At 37.1% G+C, this 25,041-nt stretch overlaps 1 protein-coding gene across 1 annotated transcript in view; it reads left to right on the forward strand.

The window, feature by feature from the left end:
- The window catches only part of KCNH5 (potassium voltage-gated channel subfamily H member 5), a gene marked incomplete at both ends in the record, with an annotated part of 335,605 nt that overhangs the window by 76,271 nt on the left and 234,293 nt on the right, over positions 1-25,041 (forward strand). The window contains one exon of the mRNA XM_082840811.1: positions 17,083-17,509. Within this exon, the coding sequence (XP_082696937.1) occupies positions 17,083-17,509 (427 nt within the window). The remainder of the gene's footprint in view (positions 1-17,082; positions 17,510-25,041) is intronic.

The following is a 25,041-nucleotide window of genomic DNA, read 5'->3' on the forward strand; positions in this document are numbered from 1 at the left end:
TTATTTTCCACCTTTTCTTGTAACTAATAATGCTTTTTTTTTTTGCTTAAAGTCTTTTTGGCTTACTACTAATAGAGCTAAACTAGCATTTGTGTACTATTTGATATATGTATATCTATTATTTAACTTTTTATCATTCTAGGTTATTATACTCTAGTTGTGTCTTTTATAAATAGTCTATACATTCTAAGAGTCTTTCTAACTGGGAAGTTTAGTCTATTTACACTTATTGTGATTAATTACCTTTTGATTTTCTTAGAGCATCTTATTTTCCATTGTAAAATGCTTTTTCTTCACTTTTCTCTGTTTTTACTTTTGCTTCTTTTCTGCTGTCTTTTGGATTGATTGAATTTTTTAAATCTCCTGGATTTCCTCTACAGGATTAGAAGTTTTTCTGTTAATTGATTACTCTTAATATTTTTAGCATCAGTATTTGACTTATGAGTATCTTTGCCCTTCTAAATAAATCAAGGGCTTCTGTTTACCTTCTCCTCTTTCAAACTAGTATTGTCTTATATTTCGGCTCCACATTATTTTTAACTTTCTCTTTCAATTATTGGAGGCCTTCTTTAGGGCATGTTTGTTGTGAGTCTTTGAGATGGTGATTCTGGGTCTCAGTTTCCATATCTGTAAAAAAAAAGGGAAGGAATGCTTGACTTTTTTACTTCACACAACGGTTTTAAGGAATAGATGGGAAAACAGATATGAATGATTTTTGTTTGTAGAATTGTGCATGTCTGAGGGGATATTATTATTTCATTTGTGTATGTCTGTTTCCTCAGCTTGGTGATAAGCCCTGTGATATTGAGGGATGTGTTCCATCTCCTTGGTAGTCCTTCGTTGCTCTTAGTACATATTGGTGACTCAGTGACCTGAAGCAATAAAGTGTTAGCAAGGTTTTAGTAGACTGTACAATGACATAAAACAAAATAGAACTTAAAAATGAGAAATTGAGCTAGTGGTGGCTTGGGAATAGGAGAGTATGAGTCTGAAGATCACAATTTAATCCTTTGACATGCTATGAGTGCAGAATGACTTAGAGGACTTAATAACACTTTTTGTATTCAAGATTGTCTCAGTCAACATGCTCTCTTAAGGCAACTTGATTTACTAGGAATTCACGAACTGGGTATGACATTCTTTAAGAGAACTGTGAGGATGGGAAGACAGAATCCATTAAAGGAAATAATTCTGTTTGAAAAGAAGTACGTAATGTAAATTTCCTAGAAACCATAACAGGGGGTAAAAGATGTTATCACCAAGAATCCAAGGAATAGAAATAAGCTCATTTGTAGCATGTAGCATGTATTCAAATAATACAGCTCTGGGAGGTTAGGGGGAACTGAATTATAAGACATCAGAGAAAAATGGGGCAGCTGCAGGTAACACACAGTTTGGTAGCCTGAGTGGACTTAGGAAACGTGATACATGGGGAATTCAGGGGACAATGAGTGGTATTAGTAAGTGGTAAACATGATAAACTAGGTTAGAACAAATTGAAATTGGAAAAATGATCACTTATGTATTGTTTCAGGAGACAAAATGATTGGGCCAGTGACTGCTAAGTGGAAGTATTATAAATATTTTTAATTTCCAGGGAAGTTTATGGAAAATAATTTTCTAAATTATTACTTTCTTAAATTATGCTTGTCAAGTGGCCACATGCCTTGTTTCATTTTAGCATATCTGTTTACATAGCAAATTTTTATCTCTTGCCTAGTCATCAAAACAAGAATTGGAAATCAAAGAAGCTAATTATACTCAAAGATTTTAGACGCTTTTTGTCCCCTTTTGCGGAATTTCAGATGCTCCACCAAGAATAAAATTTTAGAAATTGCTATTTAATACAACTTGATCACCATTACTTTTTTTTATTAAAGCCTGTAGGTAATTGAAATAATGTTTGAGTGGTATAGGTAAGGATTACATAGTACTTTTTTTTTTTTTAGTTTTACTAGTTTTAATATTATTAAACCCATAGAAACATTGCCAAGTCTACCTTAGAACTGATTGATTTTTCTTATCAATGTGTTTGCTCAGTTGATAATAGACTTTTTTTAAAGAGCCGTTTTAGGTTCACAGCAAAATTGAGAGGAAGGTACAGAGGCTCCCCATACAGAGATTGCCCCCACACATGCATAACCTCCCCCATTATCGACACCCCCACCAGAGTGAAACTATATTGACATATCATATTGCTAAAAGTCCATAGTTTACAGTAGGCTCACTCTTGGTATTGTACATTTTATGGGTTTTGACAAATGCATAATGGCATATTGTAGTATCATACGGAGTAGTTCACTGTCCTGAAACTCTGTGCCCTGCCTATTCATCCTTTCTTCCCTCCTAACCCCTAGCAACCACTAATCCTTTTATTATCTCCACAGTTTTGCCTTTTCCAGAAAGTCATATAGTCGGAATCATACAGCAGGTAGCTTTTTCAGATTGACTTCTTTCACTTAGTAATATGCATTTAAGGTTCTTCCATGTCTTTCCATGGCTGATAGCTCATTTCTTTTTAGTACCGAATAATATTCCACTGTCTGGATGTACCACAGTTTGTTTATCCATTCACCTACTGAAGGCTATCTTGATTGCTCCTAAGTTTTGGCAATTATGAATAAAGCTGTTATAAACTTTTGTATGCAGGTTTTTGTGTAGGCATAAGTTATCAGCTCATTTGGGTAAATATTAAGAAGCATGGTTGCTGGATCGTATGGTAAGAATATGTCAGTTTTGTAAGAAACTACCAAACTCTCTTTCAAAGTGGTTTTACCATTTTATGTTTCCACCAGCAATGAATGAGAGTTCTGGTTGGCACACGTTCTCACTAGCATTTGGTATCATCAGTGTTTTGGATTTTAGCCATTATAGTAGATGTGTAGCGGTATCTTGTTGTTTTAATATGCAGTTTTCTAATGATATATGAACATCTTTTCATATGCTTATTTGCCATCTGAATATCTACTTCTGTCAGGTGGCTGTTCAGATCTTTTGCTCATTTTTAATGGGGTTCTTAATTTTCTTATTGTTGAGTTTTAAGAGTTTTTAAATATATTTTAGATAATAGTCCTTTATTATTTGCAAATGTCTTTTGCAAATATTTTCTCCCAGTGTGTAGATTGTCTTCTCATTCTTTCAACAGTATCTTTCACAGAGCAGTTTTTAATTTTAATGAACTCCAGTTTATTAATTATTTGTTTCATGAATTATGCCTTTGGTGTTATGTCTGAAAAATTATCACCATGCCCAAAGTACCTAGATTTTCTCCCACACAATCTTCTCAAAATTTTATAGTTTATGTTTTACGTTTAGGTCTATGATCCATTTTGAGTCAATTTTTGTGAAGGGTATAAGGTCTGTGACTAGATTCATATGTTTTTGCATTGGATGTCCATGTGTTCTATCACCATTTGTTGAAAAAAACTATCTTTTCTTTATTGTATTGCCCTTGCTCCTTTGACAAAGATAAGTTGACTATATTTATGGGGGTCTATCTGGGCTCTCTATTCTGTTCCATTGATCTACTTGTTTACTTTTTTTCACCAATACCACACTGTCTTGATTACTATAGCCTTACTGTAGTTGAGTGTCTGTCCTCTGATTTTGTTCTTCTCCTTCAATATTGTGTTGGCTATTTTGCACAGTTTTTATCCCTCCACATAATCTTTACAGTCAGTTTATTGATATACACAAAATAACTTAATGGGATTTTGACTGAGATTACATTGGTAGCTTTAGATCAAGTAGAGAAAAATTGACATCTTGACAATATTGAGTATTTCTGTCCATAAACATGGACTATTGCTCCATTTATTTAGTTCTTTTTTGATTTCTTTCATCAGAGTTTCATAGTTTTCCTCATGTACATCTTGTACATTTTTTTGTTAGATTTATATCTAAGTTTTTCATTTTTGTTGTGCTAATGTAAATGGTATTGTGTTTTTAAATTCCACTTGTTCATTGTTGGTATATAGGAAAGTGATTGGCTTTTGTAAGTTGATCATATATCCTGCAAACTTGCTTTAATTGCTAATTAGTTGCAGGATTTTTTTTTTTTTATCTGGGTCAAGTTGTTTGGATTTTCTGCATAGACAATTATGTCATCTGCAAACAAAGACAGTTTTCTATTTCCCCTTCCCAGTCTGTATACCTTTTATTTCCTTTTCTTTTCTTATTGCATTTGCTAGGACTTCCAATATGAAGTTGAATAGGAGTGGTGAGAATAGACATTCTTTCCTTGTTCCTGATCTTAGTGGGAAAGCTTCTAATTTCTCACCATTATATATGATGTAATATGACATAAGCTGTAGGGTTTTTGTAGATGTTCTTTTTCAAGATGAGGAAGTTCCTCTCTGTTCCTAGTTTTCTGAGAGTTTTTATCATGAATAGATTTTGCATTTTGTCAAATGCCTTTTTTGCATCTATTGATATGAATATATGATTTTTCTTCTTTAGTCTGTGATGTTATGGATTCTATTAATTGATTTTTGAGTGTCGAACCAGCCATGCATGCCTAGGATAAATCTTACTTGGCCATACTATATAATTATTTTTATATATTGTTGGATTTGATTTGCTAATATCTTGTTGAGGATTTTTGCATCTATGTACATGAGAGATATTCTTTTGTAGTTTTCTTTTCTCATATTGTCTTTGCTTTTGGTATTAGGGTAATGCTAGCCTCATAAATCTGGGTTAGGAAGTATTGTTTCTGCTTCTACCTTTTGGAAGAGATTGTAGGCAATTGGTATAATTTCTTCCTTAAATATCTGGTAGAATTCACTCATGAGCCCATCTGGGCCTGGTGCTGTTTTGGAAGGTTATTAATTTATTGAATCAATTTGTTTAATAGATGTAGTTCTCTTCAAATAACCTATTTTTGTATGTCTGTGAGTTTTGGCAGATTGTGTCTTTCATGGAGTTAGTCCATATCATCTAGGTTCTCAAATTTACGGGCATAGAGTTGTTCATATTATTCCACTTTGTTGTTGTTATTATTATTATCTTTTTAATGTCTATGGCATCTGTAGTGACATCCTCTCTTTCATTTGCCATGTTAGTAATTGTGTCCTCTCTTTTTTATTTTTCTTAGTTAGTGTAGCTAGAGGCGTATCAATTTTATTGATATTATCAAAGAAAAAACTTTTAAGATTTTGTTGATTTTCTCTACCGATTTCCTGTTTTCAATTTCATTGATTTTTGCTATATTTTTAATATGTCTTTTCTTCTTGTTACTTTGGATTTAATTTGCTTTTCTTTTTCTAGTTTGCTAAAGTAGAAATTTAGGTTATTGATTATAGTTTTTATTGCTTTCTAATATATGCATTCTAAGTTATATATTTTCCTCTAAGTACTGCTTTGCTGCATCCCACGAACTTTGTTAAGTTGTATTTTCACTTTCAGTTAATTGAAAAAGCATTAAATTTTACTTGAAATTTTCTCTTTAATCCATGTCTTACTTATAAGTGTGTTGTTTAATTTCCACATATTTTTGGATTTTCCAGGTATATATCAGTTACTGATTTCTAGTTTAATTTCATTGTGGTCCAAAATCAGGTATTGTATGATTTCTATTGTTTTAAATTTGTTAAGGTGTGTTTTATAGCACAGGATGTGGTCTATCTTGGTGAATATTTTACATGACCTTGAGAAGAATGTGGGTTTTTGTTGTTGTTGTTTTGCTGTTGTTGTATAAAGTAGTCAAAGATGTCAGTAATAGCCAGCTAATCGATGATGCTGTTGAGTTCTGCTCTGTCCTTACTGATTTCTGCCTGCTAGACCTGCCCATCTCTGACAGAGGGATATTGAAGTATATGATAGTGGATTCATTTAATTTCTCCTTGCATTTCTATTAGTTTTTGCTTCACATATTTTGATGGTCTTGTTAGGTGCATACAATATAAGGATTGTTATGTCTTCTTGGAGAATTTACCCCTTTATCATTATGTAAGGCTCCTGTTTATCCCTGATAAACTTAGTTAGTCTGAAGAGTATGAGACTTTTAATGCAATGAAATGTATTATCTCTGGGATGATTTTACCTTCTATATGGGACTTTCTTAGTTTCTTATTAGCCTGCTTTAAAAACTTTTGCTGCAATTTTAAGTCCTATATACCTCCCAGTTCTTCTCTGCTTAAGAAAGCACATTAATAACACTAGTGCTTCTAATAATAATAAAAAACCATTTATATTTTTATCGATGATTGGATTAGTGGTTTATCAACACTTGTCTTTCATCTGTGTGCTCAGGGGAAGGTTTATGAGTGACCCTATTTTGCAACCTTCAATTCTACTTCAAGTTAAGAAGTCAAATCCAACAAAGATCTTTAGAAAACTCAGGGTTAGACCCTGTGCTCATTTCTGGAGGAATCAAAATTAGACCTTATGCTTCCTCAATGCAAAGACTCTGTCTTTCTAATAGCCTGGATTTGCAGTGCCTGACACATAATTGCCATACTATATATATTTCTATTGAAGTGAATGAGGGATTGAAGCTTACAATGTTTCCTAAATATACCTGTTTCTTGTTAGTAATGGAAAAGTTAGGGCCAAAGGGCAGTCTTTGTGGCATAACCTTATCTGTGCCCCAAACTTCTTCATTCAGACAGTAGGGCGTTATCCTTTGGCCGCTATGCTCACCTCTCTGTTCATAAGTTCCTTTCCATGAATATTCTCACTTAAATAATCTTCCAGTCATATGACCTACACTGCTAGCTTTCCATACATGTTTAGAGGTTACCTTAGGGTTTAGGTTCCTAAGCTGAGATCTCCCACTAGGAGTGCAAAACATTGTAGACTAATGAATACAAAGATGTACAAGGCAAAGTCACTGAACTCAAATGTACCTACCTTCTAGCTTGAGAGAAAAACTTTCTCAAAAATTATTCAAGGGTGTGAATAAAGGAGTAGTGTGAAGGAGGAGATGAGGTAAGGATTTGGAGAATGGGTAAGAGTCAGCCACAGGTTCCAAACTGGAGGATAGTGGCAGTAGGCTGAACTTTTAAATTCTATTCCAGGTGGAGATTGGCGGTACAGAATGGTAATAAACAGATTTAAAGATTGATATCTTTTTTATATTTGAAAAATTTGGTGATGCTCCAGGATATACTCTCTGCATTAATTTTCTACAGAGACAAAGCAGTCTGCCTGAGGGAATTAGCTTTGGGAAGATAGGAAGTTGCAAACAATCAGGATAGCAATAGGATTCCTTTATTTGATTTTGTTGCTTACAGGAATAGAAACTTTTATCAGAACTGATCTTCCTTCATGATGAAGGCTTCCTATTGTTAAACATTAGGGAATAATTCTGACATGGAGGCAAAGAAGGTTGAAATATACTGCAATATGTATACTATAATCCTTAAAATTTTTTTGCCTTAACTATCTATGGATACTTGCATAGAAATTGCTCTTTATCTTTCTGCATAGTAATTATCACTATGCTTGAGAATACATCATTTCCTCACTCTTCTTTGAAGGAAGTTCTAAACCTCCATCCCTACTCCCTTTGGTCTTTCTGTTACTTCATTTTGTTCCATGATTTTATCTCTGCTTTTACATAACACATGGTAACTCACAAGGAACATGTTTATCTTTATATTGGAATTTTTCATCTTTAGGAAGTTTGTTTATTAGACATTGTGGATAAAGGGTTAACAAAACTATTTCTCCTTCTGCATTGACAGATTTTACCTTTGATCAACTGTCTTCCTTTGTTCTCCCAGGGACTGATGAAGGACATATGCCATCTATGTTTCTAGACTGTATTACTTGTATTTAAAAAAGATCTAGGATTTGTAAATTACATCTGGACTATGAAGAACTTTTAATGAGCTGTAAATAACCTGATGAGGATACCACAGCCTAAGGGTTCCCTGATTGATACAACTCCAAGCATATCCCTTGTGGAATTCTGAAAGCTATACCTGTGTTGTTATTATAGGTGCTGGGTTAGGTGACATTTAAGCCTAGACCTGAAAGATGAGTAGGATTAACTAGGCAAAAGGAGTAGTTAGCGGGTTAGGGAGAGTGTTTCTAAAATTCACTTTTGGAGACCCCACCAGGTGAGAGAGAATATAAAAATTTTGAAGAAAGGAGAGACATTTTCTATAACTGGAGTACAGAGAGCAGAAGACAGAGATGCACAAGGGAGACTGGAAAAGTAGGCAGGGGCAGGTTGTGTTAAGGAGTTTGGATTATTGTAAAGGTGGCAGCAAGTTACTGAAGGTTTTAAAGCATCTCCCAACCTGGTTTGCTTGTGCATATATCTTGATATTTGAAAACAAAATCGAGACTTAGGCAATATACCTCTTTTTTGGTGCATATTTTGATCATGCTTTATATTCACTCTGGACCAATGGATATTAATGAGAACATTTTTTTTCCATAATAAGAAGCATTTAAAATTAGTATATCATGGATATTGCTTAAAACAGATGTCTGTCTGTCTATCTATCTATCTATCTACTATCTATCTACCTATCTACTTATGCCACTGTGTATTGATAAGAATATAAATAGACTAAAACAGGTGGTATGTACAAGTTATTTAAATTGAGTTTCTCTACTGAAGCATATTAACTAATGCAGGGAGTAATTAGTATTATTTCTCCATGGATCTCTTGGTAACATGAGTAGGAGAAATGAGTTCTGAATAGGAAGGAGGCAATAGAACTTGTTATATGGGTTAGAGATGCAAATAACAATTGTAGTTTGCTACATTAGTTTTCTTTCAGTCTTTAAATTGTACTCTACGAAAGGAAATGGAAATGGACTATTTAGTCATTCATGTACAAAATCTACTTAGAATAAGACCCCAATGCTTATAAAACAGAGTGGTTTCTATATAATTGCCTAATATTGTGCTACCCATGAAGATTAAATAACTATTAATTATTAATTACAATATCAGTGCTAGAGGAGTCAGAAATTATTATGAGAGATTTCTGTATTGCTTAGTTTATTCTTTAATTAATGTATTCATTTTCTTAATAAATATTTGGTGCTTACACTGTGGCAGGGAGTTCTAGAGTGTGTGCTAGGGATAAAAGAATGAACAAAACATGATATGAATACACAATCAGAAAGAGACAAATGGCACGAAGGGAACATACCTGGTCCTTTGAGATTATATAATGAAATGACCTGCTCTAGACTAAACCAAAACAGATTTTAGAACAACGGAAGCTATATGATTTTAAACTATGAGTGACTTCAAAAGATAACTCTTATATAATGTTCAGAATAGAGTGGATGGAGTCAAATGAACGCCTTAAGATTTATTAGAACACTTCCATAGGTCTAGGAGAGAGATGCTAGTAGCATGGTTTAAGATGGTGTCAGTGGCGATGAAGAAAAGTGAATAAATTGGAAAGATATTTAGGAGTTAAAGTTAATAGGGTTTTAAGATAAATTGGGTATGGGAGATATCAAAGAAAGGGGCAACATGAATACTTCTTGGTTTCCGGTTTGTGTAATCAAATGGCTAGTGCTTATATATTAGAAAAGAACCAGGGGCAATGTCTGGAATGGGAAGGTGGAGGGGAGAGTAGTAACATTTTTTTTTTTTTAATGGGAGAGACATGAGATATTTAAATGTCTATGGGAAAGATGTAGTTGCAGGGGGAGTGGCTGGATTTTTGAGCAGAGGAGAGAAAGTTTAAAATATAGTGGATAGATGAATTCATAAGACAAGTAGTAAAATTGCTAGGTAGTTAGGAGATGTTTTGAGATTGATGATAATGAATTTCTAGTGGAATCAATCTGCCCTACTGTATTACTTTCTTAAGCAGTTCTTAAACACAGCCCTGAAGAAAGCTGATAATTGAGTTAGAATTAGGGTTTTGATACAGGTTATAATGAAGAGACAGACATGCTAAGGAATTCAGGATGTATGGTGGTGTTGAAATTATAGGGCCACATAAAGAAGAAAATGGAGAATGGAAGGGTTAATAGATTAGGAAAAAGCAGATCTGTCAGTAGACTGGAGATTCAATAAGGTTGAATGTTGATGTAATTGGACGGTTTAGCTCAACATAGAAGAAGATGTGGTCAGAAAACAAGATGGTTCAATTCAAGATTTCAGAGCCGGAAAACGTTTTAGATATGCGAAATTTCAGATTATGACCTCGGGAGTGGGCATCTAAGGAAAAGTGAAAAGATTGTTGGAGATGAATTGGTGGAGAAACTGCGAGGCCAGGTTTTCAGCAGGGTCATCCACATGGAAACAAGTTACGCAGGGTGAGGGCAAGCTTTAGGAGAGGTTGGATTTAAGAACTATTTAGGAGGTATATGAAGTAATAACTTGGAGTTCTTTGTTCTCATGGAATATTTACTGGCATAAATTCTTGCAAAGCAAAATAGTGACACGTTTCCCAATACAAAAGGTAAATAATATCTAAAAATTGCATATTAACATTTATTTTATATATTCATATCTTACCTATTTGGAAGAATGTCTTGTTAAAATGAGACTTCTGTATCACATACATATCTATGTTGCCCCCATTTTAAGTCAAACAAGTATGAAATACTGTACACATAAATACATGTGCTTTCCTCACATTTGTATCAGTTAGCTTTTTTCCCCCACATAACAAACTACTCCAAAACTTTATGGATAACAACAATCACCATTTATTAAACTCACTTTCCTGTGACCTGAGTGATTCTGCTGACTTTGGCTATTGGCTTATCTCAGCTAAGTTCACCCATACGTCTGCGGTAGGCTGCTGACTAACTGATCCCAGATGGCTCAGATGGATGTCATAGGGCTGCTCCTGTGGTCTCTCATCCTCCAAAAGCCTAGCTGCCGTTCTTCATATGGCAACTTAGAATGGCCATGGGTTCTAAGACCATGACTGGAGGCTATGCTTCTTGAGGTCTAGGCTTGGAACTGGCACAGTGTCACTTACACCACATTCTGCTGGCCAAAGTAAGTCATAAGGCCAGTCCAGACTGAAGTCAAGATGGGGAAATAGACCCTATCTTTTGATGGGAGAGGTCACATTGCCAAAGGGTATGGATGCAGGGAAGGAAATGACCCGAGCTATTTTTTTCCAAACAATCTACTACACATCCTGTGTGTGAGAATGCTAGATGTAGGTGAAAAACCAAGCAACTGGATGTTATAAGTCTGTACTCCTGCTCTCTCACCCCCACTTAATTGTCATGTGTCCTTGGACAAGAAAGGTCTTTGATCATTCCTCTTTTGTTTATAAAGCAAGGGGGGAAGAAGGTAGGAAAGAATGCTAGCTGAGTTATCTGCCTACTATCCTTAGTGATAATCAAATGAGAGAATTGATTTGTATTTTAAATGGCTTTATCATTGTAAGCCATTATTTTTATGTTGATTACATCCCACATCTCTTTAATGTGGGAATCCACAAAACTATCCTGAAGAGTTAATAACGCTGAGATATCTCCTGGATATTTTTCTTTATGCTCCTATGGCCTGAGGGGCTTTTCAAGTAAGGAAACCGGCTAGAAAGGAAGGCTGATGACTGAAAGTTCTCCATTAACCCTGCTGTGTTCTATTATGCATTTGATGTGTTTGATATTCTCTTCCAGCAGTGGAACCCCAGGGATTTGTGAGCTAAGAGCTCAGAGGTTGGGATAGAGGCAGAATGCCACTGGAGTGCAGAGGAAGGCACAGGAAGATTGGAAAGCATGGAGTGAAATTAAGCAGAAAATGAATGAGCAGACAAAACTGGTGGAAAGCACAGAATCAAGAGGTTGTTATAAAAAGGTGTTAGGACAGAAGGGAGTCATTTTATTTTGGCCTGTCAAAGTATCCAGTATTACTATATGGGTTAAATTAAAATTCCCAACAAGGGATTAAATGTAATTTGAGGCGACTTCCCTGGCAGCCCAGTGGTTAAGACTTCACCTTCCAATGCATGGGGTGTGGGTTCGACCCCTGGTTGGGGAGCTAAGATCCCACATGTCTCGTGGCCAAAAAACCAAAACATAAAACAGAAGTAATATTGTAACAAGTTTAATAAAGAGTTTAAAAAATGGTCCACATCAAAAAAAAATCTTAAAAAAATTATGTATACAAAAAAAGTATAATTTGAGGACCAATCTAAAGGTTATGAGGGTGAGTTGTAAAATCTCTTATTTTAGATAGAGTTGAATATGACACCTCTTCCCCCTCCCCAAATCACATGATGCAGAAGAAATCATTAATCTGAATTATGTACCGTGGTGAAATGTTAACCTTAACAACACAACAGTGACTAATGGATTTTCCTTAACATTGTTTTGATATTTAAATAAAACATTCTTTAAAAATTACATCAATATTACATGTAGAGCTCAAGGAAGCCACTTTGACTTCTAATGACGTCTAATCCCTAAGAGTAGTTCCATTTGTATTTAAACTTTTATAAATGGAATCATGCAATATATACTCTTTTGTGTCTAGTCTCTTTTGTTCAGTATGATACCTTTTAGATTCATTCTTGTTATTTCATATAGTTCTAGTCTGTTCGTGTTTAGTTCTAGATAGTATTGCATTGAGTGAAGGTGCAATGATTTATCTATCCATTCTACTGGAGATGGACATTTGGATTGTTTCAAGTTTTAAGTATTTCATCAAATTTTAGAACAAAGTCATTAACTTTGAGTTTTGATGATAGTAATTGCATTAAATTCCTTTGGATACGAAACAGTGGAGAATGAGATAGCTAAAAAAAAACTTTCCAAATAAAGCAAACACTTCTGTATTACTCATTTTGAATAACAGTTTCTGGTTTGATAAGTAGATGAAAGGGACACTGTGGACAAATTAAAAGGTGAAACTTTGGAGTTATGTTTGAGAGCAAAAAGGAGTTTGGTTTGACTGGAGCACTATTGCTTGGCAAAGGCATGGTTGGAAATGACCTGGCAGTGTGGACAGAAATGGGGTTGTGGACCTTGAAGGCCTGTAGAAATTGTGTTTAATGTCTATAATGAGCCTCTGGAGGATATGCTCGATACTGTCTTTTAAGAAGATTAATATTGCAATGATTATTGGGATAAGGACAGGAAGACTGCACAGCAGTTGGCTATTGTGGGAAATGCATGAAGAATCTGAAGGACTAGGTCCATTCCTTGCTAGCTGTGTGACTTTAGACAAGTCGTATAACCTGTCTGAGCTTCAGTGTCCGCCTATCAACAGTGGAGATAGGAGTCCTGGTATTGTGAGAATGAAATGAGTTGGTCCATGTTAGAGAATTGCAGACTCCCTAGGGTTCTGGGGCCTCCACAGACCCCTAAGTGGGCCACTGTTGGGCCTGGGTGGGAATAAATGGGAGGCAAGGTATTTAATCTCCTTTATTCAGTCTTATAGAGACTGCCTGTATTTAAGCCAATACTGCTGGTACAAATGTGATTTGTTTATATCTAGAGCACATTATGCTCTAGATATAGTGAGGTTCAGAATGAGGTCAGATAGTGAAGTGCAAGGAGTGTGGACAAGACTGCCTATATTTGATTCTTGGCCCCTCCTCTTACCAGCTGCATGAACTTAGTCAAATTATTTAATGTTTCTAGGCTATGTTTAGTAATGATACCTATCACATAAGATTATTAACTATGCCCCCTCCCTGCCCCACCACACACTCAATTCACCCCACCCACATTTACTTGTGTCATAAAAAGATTTTCATACATTTATTGAACGTATTGACTGCTTAACCTATTACCATATGCCATACTTTGTAATTGACACTAGGTATATTCTTCAAGGGGTTTAGAGTTTCCTGGGATACCATACATGCAAACAGAGACTTGTAATAAAGTGCTATTATGATGACTGTTGTAATAGAGATGGACAAAGAGGACATGATAATACAAAATAAGGACACCTAACTCTCACAGTGCGTATAACAATGAAGATGGTGGGGGAGGTAAGAAGATGTCAGGGAAATGGACATGGAGGAGAGAGTCTCTGCCATGAACTCTAAGTAAGACCCCGGCCACCAAGAGAGTGGGAGGGAAGAGTGCTTTAAGTACAGGGGACAAATTGTTCATGTGGCATGAAACAGCATGGGCACTCTGGGAACTACACATAGTTGAGCATGGCAGGAGTCTAGACGGCAGGAGTCTAGACAGCAGGAGGAGGGAGAGATGCTGACCAGACAGGCAGATGCTAGGTCCTGAAGGGCTTTGCATGTCATAGTAGGGAGTGAATACTTGATTCTATAGGTAATGAGCTAACACTAAAGATTTTAGACCAGAGAGGGACATGATTAGATATGTATGATGTAAAATGATAGCAGGCTCGTAGCCTCTACAGTGTGATCACATAGTTAAAGGGAGTGAGAACAGAGGTCGTATGGCTGATGGAGCGGCTACTCCTGTCACACAGTGAGAAAAAACATGAAGCCATGACCAAGGCATGGCCTTGAGAATAAGAAAGAAGGGGTATTTTTGAGAGATTTCTTGAGCACTTTGAATGCTGAGATCCTCAAGACTTGATAACCGGTTGGATGTGACAGGAAGGGGGATGTTCAGCCCCAGGTCTGAGAGACTGGCTTCATAGTGATGTTGTTCACAAGAATAGGGACGTATTACCTTTTGAACACCTATGGAATATCTAAATGGAAATGTACAGCAGGTATTTGGCTTCTGTATCAGGAACTCATAGAAGTCAGTTGAAACATGGGCATGGAGTAAATCAGCCAGGAGAGGCTGAGGGTAATCGTAATGAGAATCCTAACACATAAAAGAAGCATGGATAAGGTCAGCCCCAGAAAATGATTTTGAAAGACATGTCAGCTGGAGAGTTGGCTAAGATCTAGGAGAAAGTGGTGACATAGAGCCCATGACAGAGTTTACGATACTTACCAAACATTTCGTAACATTTAAATAATATTGGACATGGCTATAGAAAATGGTGCTTTTTGATTAAGTGGAGTCCAGAGTAGGTACCCCTCAGGGTGGATCACCTGCCTACATCAGAGGTCAGGGGAGTATGTCCTCCTGTTATTTGGGTCTAATTCGGGTGGGTCCTGATTCTTTACATTCTAGTTGAGGGTTGTGACTAGTTTTTAGTTTAAATGGGGTTAAAGGTTTCCTCTCTGTTTTTTCTTCTTTTGTTTTTAGCTGTGTTTCGAAAAAAGAATTCCAGTAGAAATAATTTTCTCTGTAGTATTGTGTTGGCCAAAAAGTTCGTTCGGGTTTTTGTAAGCTCTTACAGAAAATCCCGAACGAACTTTTTGGCCAACCCAGTATTTAAATAGAAGTAACACAGTTCCTTTAAAAATGGGAGCTAAGTGGAGGACAACATCTACAATAACACTGTTTTTATTTTTTAATTTAACCCTTTGAGTTTTTCATGCATTTTGACTATGGGTTTCTTTAGAGCAGAAGCAAGGCACATTTGTCTTAATATCCCCAGGGCACAGCTCAGAGCCTGTCAAATAGAAATGCTCGATAAAAACTTATTTTTGTCTTTCTTGTTCATGATTACTTAGTTCCTTTTTTGAGAGCTTCCAAGCTCTCCTGAATCTTACCTTTCAACATCTCATTTCATTGAATTATGCCAATTCATCTTCTGAATTTTATTAATGCTACTCTTACTGTCTAAAGTTCAATATCCCTGCCTAAGAGCCAGGCCTAAGGTTATCGAGGTTGAGACAGAAAACTGTCCGGATGCTCCTGTTCCTTTTTTTGCTTCCGTAAGGTCTCCTGTTTTTACTTCTCTTTGTTTCCTCTCTCTCTATTTCAAATTTTTATTTTGCAAAATTTCAAATATATACTATCATATAGAGTATAACCAAATGTATTCCCAGCGTTTTTTCACTGTAACTTTACGATGCCATAATTGGAGTCTCATTAATGTTACATCTGTTCTACTGTACCAACCAGTTCCTCCATGTTGATCAGACTTAAGTTCAGAGTAGTTTATGTTAGCTGCCTTGTCTCCTCCCTGGGATATAGAATTAGCAGTAAGGAAGTCATGGACTCTGTGAGACTTGGAGGTGATGATCAGATGAGAGGGTCCTGGGTCACTGCTTTGTCTTTCCCTCATGTACCAGGAATGGCTTTACCCTCTCTACCTGGGTGGCTTATCACATGCTTCCTCAAAAAGTAACTTTGAGAACTTCACTGATTGAATAAAGTCTATGCTATGTTTCCATTTGGATAATGCTATATTTGATTTTTTTTTTTTTTGCTGTATGCGGGCCTCTCACTGTTGTGGCCTCTCCTGTTGCGGAGCACAGGCTCCGGACGCGCAGGCTCAGCGGCCATGGCTCACGGGCCCAGCCGCTCCGCGGCATGTGGGATCTTCCCGGACCGGGGCACGAACCCGTGTCCCCTGCATCGGCAGGCGGACTCTCAACCACTGCGCCACCAGGGAAGCCCTATATTTGATGTTTTAAGCTTCTTAACAAAATATGAATTTTCTTGCTGCCATTACCTTAAAGTATTCTTTTCAATGACTTGCCAGAAGATGATAGAGTTTTGCAGGTATGTTCCCATTCTAGGTTCAACTCTTCACTTTTTCACAGCTCTACAAATTTAGTGCTTATCATAACTGTGGCAGGAGGTGGTGGAAATAATGGCATTTGCTCATTCTAATATACACAGAAGTATTTCCTGTTTGCTTGACAGTAAAACTAGGATTCCTTTTTCAGAAGTTTTGCTGTTCATAGCATTTATAAAGAAATAAAATTAAATCTTTTAGAGTACAGGAAAAATTTTGTAGGAAGAAGAAATAAAAGGTCTAAATTCATCACCCTATTTCTATACTCTGAGTATATTGCATTTGAGCTATTTTCTCCTTTGGTTTTTCTCTGTGCTGTTTATACTCCACTTATGAAAATAAACTCCGTCTTCCTTACCTAATGAAAAGTTTTATCTAATAATCTACAAATATCTTTTTTCCTGGTGGGAAGGAATCTGCATTTAAAAAGTTTCTTTATCACTTCAGCTTTTTGTTGTTGTTGTTGACTTAAAGTGGGAGCTGTAGTATGTGTATGTTCTGAGTATATAAATGGTGATTGAGTTCATTAAGGTGAACCACTGTATTGTTTTCCTTAGCCTTTTCTTTTCTGAAAGCGTTGTGTCATTTCTTTTTTTTTTTTAATTCAGGGAATCAGCAGTCTCTTCAGTTCTTTAAAAGTGGTGCGTCTCTTGCGACTGGGCCGTGTTGCCAGGAAACTGGACCATTACCTAGAGTATGGAGCAGCGGTCCTTGTGCTCCTGGTGTGTGTGTTTGGACTAGTTGCTCACTGGCTGGCCTGCATATGGTACAGCATTGGGGACTATGAGGTCATCGATGAAGTCACAAACACCATCCAGATAGACAGTTGGCTCTACCAGCTGGCCTTGAGCATTGGGACTCCGTATCGATACAATACCAGTGCAGGGATATGGGAAGGAGGACCCAGCAAGGATTCACTGTATGTGTCCTCTCTCTACTTTACCATGACAAGCCTTACAACCATAGGATTTGGAAACATAGCTCCTACCACAGATGTGGAAAAGATGTTTTCCGTGGCCATGATGATGGTTGGCTGTAAGTATCTTTTCTTTTCTTTTTTTAAAAAAATTATTGTTGTTGATAGCTCTCCAGGCTCCAGTCTCTGACAGGAGTAAATGAAACTACTTTGTCTTCAGAAAAATGTTTAATTCATGTCATTTACATTGGTTTAATTTTTATTCAGCCTTAGAAAATAAAAAGGCAAAATAATATATTTTACTTTTTAGAATGTTTTAGCACATGAAAAGCAGTATGAATGGACTGATACAAAAATTAGAATGGGAACTCTTTGATATAATTCTGTTCATAGCATTGTACCTGGCAGAGCTATCTCCAAAAGGAGACCAATATCTAGAAAGGCAGCATCTGGCATATTCCATAGGTTTTGTGGGCAATGCATAAAATTCTGAAAAAGTAGACAGGATCTGATATGAGATACCCTGTTTAGAAAATGTTTTATTTAATAATTAGTTTTATGTAGGCTTTTACAATTAAGACTAGGCAAAGAGTTTATAAGTCTAGTCTCCATTACAAAATTCTAGCTGGAATATATTCTGGTCTGAGAGAATGAAAGTATTAGTAAATGTAAGCTTATTCAGCAATGACAAAAGTGTCTAGGATGTAGCATACAGACCTGAGTACTAAATGTCTTGATGATGATCTTGGGAGTAAAATTCTCTCTACAGGAGTGAAGAACCAAGTATTCTAAACTCAGACTGAGACTGGATGATACAGAAGATCAGAATTAAGGAAATACATACAAAAGAAAATGTTGAAAAAGGAGTTTTTTGAGGGGGACTTCATCACCATACACACCCTCACGTTGACTTTGATGATTTATCCAAGCCTAGTTCTGAGACCTAGAGTAACCTTAGGACTGGCGTTTTTTGTTTGTTTGTTTGTTTGTTTTTTGCGGTACTTGGGCCTCTCACTGTTGTGGCCTCTCCCGTTGTGGAGCACAGGCTCCGGACGCGCAGGCTCAGTGGCCATGGCTCACGGGCCCAGCCCCTCCGCGGCACGTGGGACCCTCCTGGACCGGGGCACGAACCCGTGTCCCCCGCATCTGCAGGCAGACTCCCAACCACTGTGCCACCAGGGAACCCCCACACGGGATCTTTTGTTGCGGCACGCGGGCTTTTCTAGTTGTGGTGTGCAGGCTTCTCTCTAGTTGTGGTGCATGGGCTCCAGAGCGTACGGGCTCAGTAGTTGCAGTGCGCGGGCTTAGTTGCCCCGTGGCATGTGGGATCTTAGTTGTCCAGCGGCATGTGGCCTCTTAGTTTCCCGACCAGGGATCAAACCTGTGTCCCCTGCATTGAAGCCGGATTCTTAACCACTGGATCACCAGGGAAGTCCCAGGACTGGAGTTATGATTAGTGTTATTAGCACCTTTTAAGCCTCTGGGTCATGGTAATTGGTTTTTGGTCCAAGCCATCCTTTTTGAGATTCCACATTATAGAATTTTATATTATGACACTAATGGGAAAAATGTTAGAGTCCAGGAATGTCGGCTGACTTGTGAAAGGTCAGTATCTTGGGTCTAAACAAGGTACTTTTCAGAGTTCATAATGTCTGCAGGCTATTGGTCACCAACGTTAACAGTTGTTTAGCCTTCTGTACTCCTTTGTACAGGTACAGAAACAAGAACACACAGGTTCTCTTCACTGCTTAAAAGTAACAGAGGGAGAGTGAGAATTCCAAGTGCTGTTTCCTCCAGAGGCTTTTAGGAGGAAAATGTTCTTACAAAGAGATCTTGATGATCTCTTAATTAAACTACTGCCTACACACTGAAAGTGGTAAGATGTATTGGCAAAAATGGTGCTTTATAAATTCAGAAAACAACGTTTTGTCAGATATAGTATTTATTACTGTACTACTTGTAATATTTATATAATGCATTTTGCCTTATACTTGAGCATAATTAGATTAAAAAAATTATTTTGAATTACAGATTCACTGGAAGTTGTAAAGACAGTATAGTGAGGGCCTTTGTGCCCTTCCCTTAGTTTCCTCCAATAGTTATATCTTAAATGACTCTAGTACAAGATCAACATTGGCATTGGTACCATGTGTGTATATGGTTCTGTGTTGTTTTATCACATGTGTAGATTCTGTAACCACCATTGAAATCAAGACACAGAATTGATCCATTACCACAGAGATCTCCCTCATGTCACACTCATGGGCTTCCCCCAAGCCTCCCTAACCCTGGCAACTACTGATCTGTTCTTTATCTATATAATTTTGTAATTTTGAAAATGCTATATAAATGGAATCATGCAAAATGTGATTTTTTGAAATTGGCCTTTTCCACTCAGCATAAGTCCCTTGAGATCCATCTGAGTTGTTGAGTGTATTAATAGTTTGTTCCTTCTTATTCCTGAGTAGTATTCCATGGTTTGGATATACTGCTGTTTAATCATTCATCTATTGAAGGATATTTTGATTCTTTCTAATTTTTGGCTATTACTATGAAACTTCCATGCACGTTTGTGTAGTTTTTTGTTTGGACATAAGTTTTTAGTTCTCTGGGATAAATACCCAGAAAAGAGATTTCTGGGACATATAGTGTCTATTTATTTTTTTAAAGAAATTGTCAAACTATTTTGCAGAGTAGACATACTAGTGTAGTTTGATTTTCAACAAGAGAATAACAGAAAAATAAAATCTATGTAGAGTTGAAGGACACCATTATTTACTTTGTTTCTCAGGCCCCAAAACTTGGGAATCATCCTAGTTTCCTGTTTTTCTCCTGTATTACGTCTATTCATAACAAGTTTATTGGCTTTACCTTCAAAATACTCCATTCAAACCACTTCTTTAGAAATTCTACTCAATGCCACCCTCCTATAAAAAACCACCACAATGCCAATCACTCTTATTCTCTTCCCTTTAATCTTTTTCTTCATTGTATCTACCAAGACCTGAAGCCATGTTTACTCTGTTTTTCTTTTCTTCAGAATGTAAGTTCCATGACACTAGGGCCTTTGTCTACCTTTTTTGCCTCTATATACTCAACTTCTAAATAATTCTTAATGCCATGCTCAATCTAAATTTGTTGTATGAATGAATGAAGTTGAATATGTCCCTGATGATTATAATAAGAATCTCCTGTCATTGAATCCACCCCAGTTAGGTCTCTGATGAATATACATGCCGAAAAATGCACACTTTTTGAATTTTAGCCATGACTCCTTTGTGGAAGCCCTGGTGAGCTCACCTGTATTGTCTGCCTGTGGTAGTGTAGCAGCTTCTTCAGCTGGATTGCCCCAATCTTGTCTTTCATGAGGCCTGATAATAAGTTCTGAGAGGCTAGTCATTAGAAGCACCAACAACCCTTTCTCCCACCAATTTTTTTTTTTTTTTTTTTTTACCATCTACGTTCTGAATTTACCTACATTGGAAATTTTCACATAGATTCAGTTGAGTTTTCAAAACTTCATTTAGTTCAGAGTTGGTCCCATTCTTCTCTACTTCATGTATGGCTAATTATATTGCTATATCAAAATTTCTTTCTCCTCTCTTCGTCAGTTCCTGTCTTAATTTCAAGATGAAGTTCTGGTCATAAAGTGGATGCTTTTCTTCCTGAGTTTCTGCTATCTCCTTTCAACACCTGAATAAACCAATATCTGACATCTTTTACCTGTCGAATTCGGTTTTCTTTTTATGCCTCTGAACAAATCCAGCTTCTATAGCCAGAGTGTTCCAAGGAGATGCCTTTTAATTTCCTTCTTAGTTCTTGGGTCCTTAGTAATTTCATGGAATATTTCCTTTGCAACAACCCAAGAAGCTGATAGAAAACTGTTAAGACCCATGAAGTGTTGCAGTAACTTCCCACAATTCCAAACTAATTAGACAGACATGCACAAAATATCAACCAAATGTGGCCATTTCAGCTGTTTGTGATCCTAGTATGATTTTTTTCCTGAGATAGTGTTGCCAAAATCTTGGCTCCCTGTACACTGATGCCAAAATGAGATACAGAGACAGAGTTTTGGAGGAGAAAGAACTGTCTGGCTTTATTCTTTGCCAGACAAAGAGGGGAACACATCAGGGTAGCACCTCAAGAACTGTGCCCCGCTCCCTGGGGAATAGGGAGAGGTCTTATAGTCAGGGCTCATGGTCAGGGGTATGTGATAAGGATCAAGGTGGTAACAGTCCTGCATTCTTCTTTCTTCTGCAGTTTCAAAAGGGTGGGTTTGCTGACAAGATGAGGGTGTGTGCAGGGTCTCAGGTGGTCACTCTCCTAATCTTGATGAGCTTCTCTGGTCCCTTTAATCTTGCCTCAGGTGGTTTCCTGGCTGCAACTGTTCAAATCTGCCCTTTGGAACTCAGGGAAGGTCATGGAGGCTGGAGTCTTGCCTATAAGAAACGGGGGACAAAAAGGCCTCTGTGCCTGGGAGCCCCATAGAGCCCTGCTGTGTGTGTGTGTGTGTGTGTGTGTGTGTGTGTGTGTGATGGAGAAGGGGAGTAAGGGAAGAGGGAGATAGAAAACTGGTTTATGCTTTCAGCTGTGCTAGGATCCAGTCAATCTGTGCTGGCTATTTGAGAAGCACCACTTGTAACCTTATAACTCAATAACTGAGAAAGATGTTTTGTCAAAAAGTTGTTGGAGATACCAAGTGCCTATTTTCTGTTGAGAAAGTAATCACAGCTTGTAAATGATAGCTTCATTTTTCTGGAGAAAGTCATCTGAAATTTTTGTGCCTTCCAGCAAAATTTAAAAATTTCAGTGGCAGCAATTCCAGTTACTAGAGATTTTCTGAGCCCTCCTCTTTCTTTAATGGCCTTTCCTCTGAGACTCCTCGGTTCTTTCTGTTACTGAGTCCAAGCTCGCTCTGTTCACCGCGAGACAGGCCAATAAATCAGTAAACGAGGTGTTGAGGCAAGGAAAGACGGCAGACCGAGAAGATGGCGGACTAGTGTACCCAAAAAAAACATCTTATGGGGTCTGGATGCCAGTTTCTTTTATAGAACAGAGAGGGGAAGAGTTGAGGAAGAAAAGTAAAAAGGCCATTTGTCTTGCAAAATCTTCTTGCTTGGCCTGCATCAGGGAGGGGATGTGTTAATTTCTTCTTTTCTGCAGCCATTCACAGGTGGGCAGGGTCAGAATGTCTCTCTGTGAGCTGAACAAAGTCCTTTTAGTTTGTCAGGCAGAGGGTCAGGGTTCCCTGTGGCAGGCCATTATGTATACTTACAGCTGTAGGTAGTGATTATGATAAGAAAAGCAATGAAAAGCAAAGGTAAAAGTTAAAGAAACAGAACCAACGTGGAGTCAGAATTCGCTCTTCCCTGTTAGATTGCCCCCTGATGCTAAATTGCATGTAGGCTCTGTCCTGGACCACAGTCTCAAAGGTCTCCTTGTTGATATCAGACAAATCTTCAAACAAAGTTTATGACCCTCCCTTCAATCCCAGTCACCTTATGTTTCCCCTTGATCCCTTCTATGTCAGCAGGATCCCAGAGTATTTCTCTTACCTGCTGTCTAGGGACTTCTTAGGCTTATATCCTTTGTTCCTACATTCCCTCAAGGTAGAGAACCCTCCTGCTCAGATTCCAGATCTGGAAGGGGTGTTTCTTACATACGCCTACCACCATGTGTTTTTTACCTCAAATTTGTCTTCTCTTAGTTTTGGCATGCTCTATGCCTTGAGTGCACTCCTTGGTTCTGGTAGCAGCCATTACTACCCCAGGACAGGCGGTTCTGAGTGAACCTGACTACTCTGCTGATATTCACGAAATTCACTACTAAAGGGCTTTTGTGAAAAAGAGCATTTTCGAAGTTTAGTTCTGCAGCAGTTGTGGAGAATAGCCTACCTTATTTTTTAGATCAAGATGTGGGTAATCTCTGCTAATTTGCTCAGTAAATACTTAGTGATGCCTTCCTGAAATATTTTCAAATCCATTTCATTTATATAATCTTATTATTGAGCCCCTAGTAACATTCTTTTTTTCCCAAAGATTAGCAGACTGACTGATTTTGCTTCTATTTAGAAAGCACCTTCATACACTGATGATTTGTTTTGATGGCTATAAAACAAAGGAATATGAATTGGAATATTCTGATATGATTATCCTTTTTGTCTTAATGTATTTTTATGAATCCTCTTTTAAAGAGGATTTATCAAGAAAGCAATTGCTTAGCTCCTTCTTCGTTACTAAATAATCACATAAAATATTTTAGTTTAATCCAACAATTATAAAAAACTTTACATTTGCATATTTCACTACAATTTTATAAAAAAAGAAACAAAATAAAAATGTGAATAACTTTTTGCCATAAATCATGTCCAACCATAAATTAGTTTGCTTTTGTTTGCTTTGTTTTGTTTTAATATACTATAAAATATTAAATACATTAGTAAACATGTAGACAGTATATTTCAAAGGACTGTAAGTATTTGGGTATTTATTTTATTTAAAAACATTTTTCACTCTTTCCATTGTCGTCTGCTTAGTTGCTAAATTGAGGCAGCCTACCTCACATGGTATATGACACTCAGAATTTGTCCTGGTAGGATGCCATCCAAACTAAGTCCTCAAAAGTAAAGCAAAGCAAAATGAAAAACTACAAATATGAAAATTGCTGAGGTTTAATTGGTAGAGAAGAAACCCAGTTATAATAATGCTAATCTGCAGTTTTTAAATAGGATGTAATCCATGACAGCTCAAACAGTCTAAGGACTTTCTGTAATTCACTGGCAAATGGTTTAGCACATTTAGAAGAATAGCAGGGGAGTGGGATGTGTATGACAGGAAATTTGAATCTCCATGTGGGTGGTTAAGAGCCACCAGGGAGCACTTAGTTACACACTGGTCACTCAGCATCACACATCGGAGACTGATGCCACACATCATATTCTCCAGTTCATGGGCTCAGTTAGCACTCTCTGTGGGGCTCAGATAAAAGCCAAACTGAGATTATGGGCATTGCCCTCACCCCCTCCATAGGAAATGGAAATAAATACAAGATGGTGAGACTCAGAGATTGGGAGAATACAGAATAAGGTGGAGCAAAGGGCTGTGTGACCTTGGATGGTTTTTGGATCTCTTTGGGTTTTAATTTTTTCAAGTGTGAAATGCAGATTTGAGATAAATGACTTTTAAGGTTCCTTTCAGTACTAACATTCTGTATATCTAAAATTCGGTTAGCACAGTTATGCCACTGTTCTTAGAATTGGACTGGTTATTGGAGATGAGGTTAATATGGAAAAGGAAGGGGTGTCACTTAAAAGTTTTAGGGCTTTTCATATACAGTGCATATCTTGTTTTATGGAGAATAAGATGTGTCTTATATGGAATATATTTAATAAAGAGTTTAGAGGGAAGAACTTCAGGGAATATTATGGAGAATAAAATTATACTTTTGGAAAGAGCAGTGTTTTTCCATATAGAAGCTAGGAAGACTGAAAGGCATTTGCCTCAGGGCATAGGAATAGACCCCAGGGAGAGTGCCCAGTGGGGACTCTGAAGGATATTTGGCCTGGATGGATATCTAGGCAGGTTAAAAGTGAGTTGTTACACTTTTCCAAAATTAAAAAAAAGTTTCTTTACAAATCTTAACATGAAAC

The sequence above is a fragment of the Leucopleurus acutus genome (assembly GCF_964270905.1).
Source record: "Leucopleurus acutus genome assembly, chromosome: 1".
NCBI classification, from domain to species: domain Eukaryota; kingdom Metazoa; phylum Chordata; class Mammalia; order Artiodactyla; family Delphinidae; genus Leucopleurus; species Leucopleurus acutus.